At 52.1% G+C, this 9,292-nt stretch overlaps 1 protein-coding gene across 1 annotated transcript; it reads left to right on the top strand.

Annotated features, from left to right (window-relative positions):
- The first annotated feature begins 5,873 nt into the window (after positions 1-5,873).
- LOC101910419 (myogenesis-regulating glycosidase-like) lies at positions 5,874-8,942 on the top strand. The gene has a single exon (XM_005239477.3). The coding sequence runs from the start codon at positions 6,432-6,434 to the stop codon at positions 8,526-8,528; it is 2,097 nt and encodes a 698-aa protein (XP_005239534.2). The 5' UTR covers positions 5,874-6,431; the 3' UTR covers positions 8,529-8,942.
- The last annotated feature ends 350 nt before the right edge of the window (positions 8,943-9,292 follow it).

Here is a 9,292-nt window from a genome sequence, read left to right as displayed (position 1 = left end):
TCCTGATAAGGAGATGGTATTAGCCACATATCTTCAAATGCAGGGATTACTCACCAGACACCCAAATGCAGCCCTGTCTGGTGTGGGACAGGCACTGCTTTCCGGCACAGCAGCTGGGAGAGCAAGCAGAGACAAGTATTTCACTAGCTTAAAGCCCATGGGATGCTCAGGAACAGCACAGCCATCCATTAGGCTTTCACCTCAGCCTTGGAGCCAGCCAGACTCCGTATGACATGGGGACATCAACAAGCAGCTTAAAATACCCTCAGTGGCATGCCAGGACAGGAATGGCAAAACTCGGACCGGGTCCCCAGGGTGAGGAGGGCTGGGGCTCTTCAGTTGTTCCATATTTTAGGGGTTGAAATCTTCCCCTCTCCCTGGGTAAGCTCCTTTGGGCAAGATGCAAATGTTAATTAGCATTCTTTTCAGCTGTCTGGCCTTTTGCAGGTTTTTCTGTCTGGTGCCTGGTTCAAAGTGCTTGTGAAAGGATCAGCTTCACCCATGCAGTGTAATTCCTCAAAAACCCAGGGAAGCCTTTCTTGCTTATAACCAGACTGATTTTCGGTGGTAAGACCCCTAAAACATCCCTCTGGCTGCTGGCTGGCACTAATGAGTCATTCCTCTATCCACGTCTGCTTTGAAGGTGGGCTTTCATTGCCCTAGTTGAAGCTGGATAAGTGCCAAGGCAAGCCAAGGGGTCTGGCCATCGCAGGGTTGTCTCTGCAGTGAAACCTTTGATCATGCACAAACACTTAGCATCAGACATTTAGGAAAGTAACCGCAGTAAAGGTCATGTATCTTCAAGAAGGAATAGAGAAGGAAAAAGAGATATTTACATATCAAAATTCTCCCATGGCTGGGAAGTGGAGCTGGTTTGGGATAAAGCAGCATCTCTAGAAATGCCTAGGTTAGATGTGGTCCTCACAGCCCTGCTCCCATGTGAGCAGCAAGCTGAGACTGTGGGAAGCCCAGAGCAGATGCCCTCAGCCTGCCTGAGAGCCTCATCTTCCACCGTGAGTGCACCAGTGCCACAAGAAGTCCCACAGGGGCAGGTGTGAGAAAAACTTCCCAGGACCCCTCACCCTGGCAGGCAGTTGGCTTAACCCATGCAGAGCCTGAAGCATCCCTCAGGGACCTACCTGGAGCTCATGGGAGGTCTCTGGCTCGTTCTCACAAGAAAATAGCAGTTCCCCTCCTAGGTGAAAGCCTTCAAGCTATTGCACCTGTTTATCTCGCTGCTGTTGCAGGTAGCAGCTGAGGGCTTCCTCTCCAAGCAGAGCCTCCAGCTGAGCCTGTGTCCTAAGTGGGAGAAAGCCCAGTTCAGATCCAGGTTCCTTCCTAGTTTATTCCTTCACTGGGAGGAAGCCCAGCTGACTGACTTCATTCAGAGCAGCCTGAGATGAGAGCACCCTTTTTTCCCCTCTTTTCCTACATTTCCACTGTCCCCTGGCCTGAGCACACAATTGCAGCTGCAGCACACAATGACTTTTTTACTCCTTGCCTGTGCTTTGCTTATCACTCTCTGCTCCGTTTGCTTCTTCTTCAGGGGAAGGCACCTCAAAAACTCCCTGGAGTTCCTCACAAGCACTGATCCTGATGCAACAGGGTCCGGTGGGCTCGGTGCTGCCCAGGGGATGCCTGATGACCCGTCACCCTGCAGCCCTGGGACAAGCCTGGCAACACTCGCTGGGTTTCAGCCTGGGCCACTGGCTCAGCAGATGGAGCTCCTTCCCAAGGATGCAGGCGAAACGGCTCAGCGTGCACCGGGATGCTGTGGCCCCTACTTGCAGCTTGGAGCAGCACATGGACACTGCGTGCAGGCTCAGGAGTCAGAGCAAGCCCTGAAATGGGGAAAAAGTTCCTTTTGCAGGTTTTTTTCTGCCAGCTTGGGAAGGAGGAGTTTGTTCATATAAGAGGACAGGAGTGGGACTTTCCACTGCCTGCTCCTATAGCGGTTAGGTCTAAAAGACCTGTGCAATAAACCACTTTATTCCCAGTAGTGAGGGACTGAGATCCTCTATGTAAGGAAAAACCCCAGATAGTGTTTCTGCTCTAGACCTGGGCTGGATTTGCCTGGCTCCAGGAGGCTTATAGCACTTCGGGCTTGCATGGGGTTACCAGATTTGCAGCAGCACGAGCCTTTATACAGGCACAAGCCAGCAGTCTGTGCAGCCATCGTCACCCTGAGCTGAAAACTAAAACCCTTCCAAGCATTAGGAGCCATGGGGAGCAGTGCAGAGAACCCCAAATCAGCATGGCTGCTAGAAATAAGCCTGCTGGTGCACCCCTGCAGGACACAGCCACAAGCCTCCCCAGCAGGGTGAACTCCGCTGCTGATGGGGTTAATATGAACCAAACTGCTGTTTCAGCCCAAGGATCCGGGTAAGATCCCCACAGGCCAAGGGTCGAGGAGGTGAGGCCAGCCCTCACTGTTGTCCTTGTTGGAGCTATCAGGAATTGCTTGAAGCCCAGAGCTGGGTGAGGGGTGCATGCGGCACTGTGGCTAATATCGTCCCTGCTTCAGGACAAAAGTGAGATTTTTTTCTGGGAGAAGCAGGATCCTGCACCACTCTGAGGGAGGGACTCTGGCAGCTTCCCTCCTCAGCCACCCTATCAAGTTGCTCCAAGTGCTCCTTAAGTATTCGGTGCTGCAGTCAGGGATGCTGGCGCCCCTACCTGCACCACATGGACTGCAGAGCATCTTTGGCAATGTCACCTCCCCCGCTGCATCCATTCCCCAGCCACTTCCCCCTTGCGTTAAGCCTTGTTGGTTTTGTAGCTAATCTGTGGCAGCTCATGCAATAACCTTGGCTCTCCCTCACCCCCCCTCCTCGGTGGCAGCAACAGCAGATACCTCTTTTCTCACATCATCTATACACACAGAAGAAATGGTGAGCAAACCTCCCCCAGGCCCCTTTTAGCAATTAATTCCCCATACGATGCCTGCGTGTGCCAGGCTGCTATGGGAAATGCGAGCTGATGGGAACGGCTTTCTGCTTTGAGTGTGTTTTCCACTAAAAAGGTCCCATTTAAAAGAGTCTAAAAGGTCTCAGTAAATGATTAATCAGTTCTTGCAGAATTTGACAGGGCAATAGTTTTTTTATGACCATGACTTTACCTATGGCACTTTCTGCTAGAATGTGTTGTATACTCTCCCTACAAGCACCTGATAGTGATTCCCAAGTGTTTGATGACCTTTTATAAAGGGAATTTTAGTATAGAAAACTATCTCTTGATTTAAAGACAGAATTGTTTCTTGATGGGCTGTTTGATGAGTGATGCTCTCCGTGCATCAGCATGCAGGTAAATGCATTGGAAAGGCAGAAGTCAGGATTCAGGAATCACATAGCTCGGACCTGCACAAAGGCCTGGCAAACTTGTGCCACATGTGTGGAGAGATCAGGTGGGCTGCTGGGGATAGGTTTGGTCTGGAGGAAGGAGGCTCTGAGGATGGGTGCACAAAGGGGTTTCAGCACCCAGCTGCTCTTCAAGCCAGCTGACATGCATTTCATCACTTGAAACCCTTGCTTAGTTCCTGTTTAACTCTAAGAGGTCTAAAGTCCCAGTGCATTTTCTGCATGTCACAGTGCTGGCTATGTCAATGTTTAATCTGTGTATGCTAAGGGCTGCTTAGATCCTCAGGGTGAGGAATCATGGCTCCTTGTGGAGGAAGGCCTGGGGGACTGATGGGGCCAGACCCATATCAGACTAGCATCTGATAAAGCACTCAAATATAAAACAACAGTGTGTGCATCCCTGGGACATGTGGCTTTTGGGGTGCTGTGGGAGCATTTGGCCCATCCTTGCTTGGAAGCAGTTGCACTTTGCATTTGTTGGTTAAGTAGTCACCAGAACAGAGAGTTTTTGCAGGGACCAGTTAAATATTCATGGGGAGGGGATGCTGTCATGCCATAATCCCAGGAACAGAGCAAGGAAAAGGCTGGGCTCTGGGTCACCTATGTGCACCCCTTGGCAGGACTCCTCATCAACCCTGTGCAGCGCACAGGCTGCCAGCTAGGCCAGTGCATGTTTTATGCTTTCCTAAGACATAAGTCTTGAAGGGCAGGAGTTAGCAGCTTCAAAGACTCTCTTACCCTGGCAGGATCTACCTCAGAAATCAAATTTCATCCTGTTCTGCCTCCAGATGTGCCAGCGCCTGCCGTTCCCACTGACCACCCACATCTTACCTCTCCTCCATGAGCAGCAGGGCTGGGGTACCAATGCCACATCCTGCCACATCATAGGAAGGAGGAAAATCCAAAAGGCCCTGGGGACAGGACAGGTTGGCCTGACTTCCTTATATACCATCTTTGATCTTTGGCTTCTGGGGAAATTGAGGGATTTAAAGTCTGAGACAGAGACCACTGCACAGAAAGCTGGGAAACTTCCCCCACATCCTTTGTTCTTGTGCAGATTTTGGAGTCTTCATGTCCCTGCGTGTTTTGGTTTTTTTAATGTGTTGTTTCAGATTTTTTTTTTTTTTTAAAAAAAAGCAGAAGTCCTGGAAAACCGATTTTCCTTCCCTTTCCCTTCCTTGTTTTTTCACCCTTGAAAATGGTGGGACTTATCTTAAAGGAGAGTCCTGTCTCCAGGCTGGCTGGGAGGGCAGAAAGAGGAAGGAAGAAGATGAGGAAAGCTCCAAGGGTGGCAGCCAAGGGCTGACCCAGCACATAAAAACATCTTCAAAGCAAAAGGGTTGTTTTGGGAAAACACCAGGGTTTTGCTGGAAACCACCTGAGCCAGAGCTGCAAAGCTGTGTCCAGGAGCCAGGCCAGCACTGGGGAGGCTGCCAGGTCTGAGCACTTTGGGGCTGGCAGAGCACCCCGAGCACGTGTGTAACCCAGCCTGCTCCCCAGAATGGTCACTGTCCCAGACCACCATCTCTTTGGGGCAGCAGCAACCTTCCTTCTCTCACCCCCCACCCTGGCCAGGGCTTGCCTGGGATCACTTTTATCCACTTTGTCTCTTTTTCTCATCAAATCCTCACTGACCCGGAAAACGCATTACGAAAACTGACTGAGCAGCTCATTTGGATGGTTAGAAGGCTGCTGCGATCAATCCAAAATGTGGTGACCTCTGGTATTTTTAATGGATCCCTGGGTGGCTTATCATCTCTGTATACTTAGGTACTGATGTCATGGCAGCGTGGGTAAATACGCCTGGCATGTATTGCTGGGCACTGCTTGGATGAGCAAGCTGGCTCTTTTTCTTCCTCCCCATATAGACCTCTGCAAATTTTCATCCTTTCAGACCACCCAGACCCAGTATGGGCCCAGGGAAGCCAGGAGCCCGGTTGCACTGAGATCACTGCCTCGAGCCACCTGCCTCAGTTTCCCCTACCTGTCATTTTTGTTGGCAATGGATGCTTTCAGGTGCTGTGAGCTGCACTGCACCAGCTGGCTTGGTGACCCTTGATGCAGCTGGCACATGTGTCATCTTCTTGTGCATTTCTCAGCAAAACAAAGCTTTAGTGTAGTCCTGGTCTTGCAACAACTTTAGTTTAGTACACCCACCCTCAAACTCTGTGCTTAAATATCTTCTACCCTCGCTGCACTGTAGTATCTTGCCTGGCATGAGCCTGGGAGTTACAAGAACTGAATTAGGATTAAAAAATTAAGATGCAGATGTAGGGAAAGATCTTCTTTTTCCCCTGCTAAGACAAGAGGGGCTGTCCTTGGTGATGGCTCTGGGATAGGCAGCAAGGCAGCTGAAGGGTTCTGCCCTGCCACCCCAGAGCAGTGCAGTGCTGGCTGCAAAGTGTGTGCATCCCCATGTCCCCATGCAGCTCAGGGAAGGAGTAGAATGCTGGGAGATCAAATAGCATTTGCCAGCTGCATCCCGGGGGGAGTGGTGGGGAACAAGAGGCTTGACATTTCAGCACGGTGTTTCCCTGCCTGCATTTGATGCAGAGAATTTGTGCACAGGTCGGGAAATTCAGCAGGGAATATAATTAGTGTAAAAACAGATCAGCTTGTGATGTCCAGCTTGTTACGCTCAGGTACCAGCCCCTTTCCCTGGCCCCATTCTCCTCCGGGCGCTGACTTTCCTCCCTTCACCCTTGCTCTGCAGGATGCAGCCAAGAGAAGGTCATGGGAATCCTGGCACAGCCCCACTCTGAAAAGGTTCAGCCCAGCTGCCCGTGAATGGGCTGCCATTGCACAGAGCAAAGCAAGCCAGAGCTGCGGGGCCACGGAGGCTGCCAGGCTGCAAACGGGAGGAGAGGAGCTATGGCCATTAGCAAGATTTCATTGCTTTTTTGCTCTTTATAACCCTCTGTTTCATGAAATAACACTGCAGGTGTGAGAGGCCAGACTTTGGAAAGGAGACGTTGAACATCTTCATGTAGCATCTTTGATTTTCTGTCCACCAGTTGGAGAAAAAAAGATTCAGCAGCAAAGTTTCTAATGAGGCGTTAACACTGCAAAGGAGTCATGGACAGTCTGGTGACCCAACGTGTGGGAAAACATGGAAAAGCTCAAAAGCAGGATGCCAAAGAAACATTTTTGCCTGAAAATATCAGGCCAGTGAAGCAGAAGCCCTCCAAGGAGCTGAGGCCCATGCTTGGGGCCATCTTGCTGGGCCTCATCCTGTTCATTGCAGCGGTGGTGGCTTGGTGCTACTACACAGTGTCCCTGCGGAAGGCGGAGCGGCTCAAGACGGAGCTGATGGACCTGCGGGCGGATGGCTTTGTCATCAGGAACCAGCACGGGGAGGTGGTCTTCCGCCTGGCCTTCCGCTCGGGCAGCCTTGACCTGGAGTCGTGCTCCAAGGAGGGCGAGATTTTGAGCTGCACGCGGTCGGGCAGGGGCCCGCTCAACTTCTTCATCCAGACGGTGAAGCCCAAGGACACGGTGATGTGCTACCGTGTGCGCTGGGAGGAGCTGGCGCCCGGCCCGGCGGTGGAGCACACCATGTTCTGGGAGGACGCCCACTGGTATGGGGGCTCAGAGATGAGCACCCAGCACTGGCCCATCCGCCTGGCGGGCTACCAGGAGCCCATGCCCTACGTGACCAGTGACGTCTACTCGTTCCGTGACAGCTTTGGCGGCATCCTCGAGCGCTACTGGCTCTCCTCCAAGGCGGCGGCCATCAAGATCAACGACTCCGTGCCCTTCCACCTGGGCTTCAATGCCACCGAGCGCACCCTCTTCTTCCAGGCCCGCTACAAGGACTCACCTTACAAGCCCCCACCGGGGCAGCAGCCCTTCCCCGAGCTCAGCTACCGCGTCTGCGTGGGCTCCGACGTCACCTCCATCCACAAGTACATGGTGCGCAGGTACTTCAACAAGCCCTCCAAGATCCCTGCTGAGAACGCCTTCCGATACCCCATCTGGTCCACCTGGGCCCTCTACAAAAAAGATATAAATCAGGATAAACTTCTACATTTTGCAAGAAACATTAAGAAGTACCGTTTTAACTGCAGCCACATTGAAATCGATGACATGTACACACAAGCTTATGGGGACTTTGACTTTGACCCTGTCAAGTTCCCCAACGTAACAGAGATGTTTGCAAAACTGAGGGAAGACGGGTTTAAGGTCACCCTGTGGACTCACCCTTTCATAAACTACAATTCCTCCAATTTTGGGGTGGGAATTGAGCGTCAGCTGTTCATCAAGGAGCCGTCTGGGCGGCTGCCTGCCATGGTGGAGTGGTGGAATGGCATCGGGGCCATCCTGGACTTCACCAACCCAGCAGCCCGGGACTGGTTCCAGAGCCACCTGCGCCAGCTCCGACACAAGTATGGCATCTCATCCTTCAAGTTTGATGCAGGTGAGACCAGCTACCTGCCCAAGCAGTTCAGCACCTTCCGCCCACTCTCAGACCCCAGCATCTGGTCGCGGCGCTACACGGAGATGGCCATCCCCTTCTACGAGCTGGCTGAGGTGCGGGTGGGCTACCAGTCACAGAACATCTCCTGCTTCTTCCGCATCATTGACCGTGACTCTGTCTGGGGCTATGAGCTTGGCCTCAAGTCCCTCATCCCCACAGTGCTCACCATCAGCATGCTGGGGTACCCCTTTGTACTGCCAGATATGATAGGCGGGAACTTTCTCCCCAACAAGACGGAGGGCGCGGTGGAGATCCCCGACCGGGAGCTGTACGTGCGGTGGCTGGAGCTGTCAGCCTTCATGCCCTCCATGCAGTTCTCCATCCCGCCCTGGCTCTATGACAAGGAGGTGGTGGAGATTGCACAGAAGTTCACGGAGCTCCATGAGTCGCTGGTGGCCCCGCTGCTGCTGGAACTGGCTGGGGAGGTCACTGACACAGGTGACCCCATCATCCGTCCAATCTGGTGGATCTCACCCCGCGATGAGGCCACTCACAGGATCGACTCCCAGTTCCTGATCGGGGACACCCTCATGGTGGCACCTGTCCTGGAGATGGGCAAGCAGGAACGCGACGTCTACCTGCCAGCGGGCAAGTGGCGCAGCTACAAGGGGGAGCTGTTTGAGAAGACCCCGGTGCTGCTCACGGACTATCCTGTTGACCTGGATGAAGTTGCCTATTTCCTCTGGGTTTCCTAACAGGCTCCTCCATTAGCTGTGCAAGGGTCTCAGGGATTAATGAACCAATGACTTTAATAACCTGTGAATTTTAGTAGGTTTTGAAGTAGAAATACTTCAGTATGAAATGTGAAGAAAACGCTGAGACCTCTGTTTTGTGTGGCAAGTGGTGTAGAATAACCTACTTATGAAAAAATATTCACGGGCCATCTTCGTTATTGCAGTCTGACAAATATAATATATATATCAGGGGTCCTCAAACTGTTTAAACAGGGGGCCGGCGCGGATGCAGTGGCAGGCAGTCATCTGCGGCTGCTTGGTTTCCCCCCCAAATCCCCGGCAGGGGTGGGGGGCGGGGGGGTCTGTTAAATACCGGGGGCCGGATTGAGGACCCTGGGGGGCCGTATCCAGCCCACGGGCTCGTAGTTTGAGGACCGCTGATATAGAAGCATGGTCTCTGCTGTAATCTTTTCCCAGCAAAAAAATGCCATGCATGCTTCTGGTTTATAAAGGCATTTACACGGACTCCCTTGTTTTACTGAGTTTCACAGCTGACCCCTTGAGATATTTATAATTTCATTAATGAAGGAGGCAGATGAAGCAGAGTACTTTTTGTACAAGAAACAGTCTGTGATTATCCTGAAGTGGAAGGTATTCTATTTTCAGCCTGCAAGTCAGGTAGGTGCTGATGCAGGAATAAGAAGAGTTTCCATTTCCCGTGGCCTGTGCTATCTGAGCGAGGTCGAAAGAAGCTACAGCATTTGCTGATGCTGTGGCAACCATTT

This window comes from Falco peregrinus, chromosome Z (assembly GCF_023634155.1).
Source record: "Falco peregrinus isolate bFalPer1 chromosome Z, bFalPer1.pri, whole genome shotgun sequence".
Lineage (NCBI taxonomy): Eukaryota > Metazoa > Chordata > Aves > Falconiformes > Falconidae > Falco > Falco peregrinus.
Note: the sequence above shows the minus strand (reverse complement) of the source record. Positions and strands in the feature narration are given on the sequence as shown.

Bases quoted from the DNA above. Each gene is read 5' to 3' on its own strand.
- LOC101910419 (XM_005239477.3), top strand. From the start codon at position 6,432: ATGGACAGTCTGGTGACCCAACGTGTGGGAAAACATGGAAAAGCTCAA.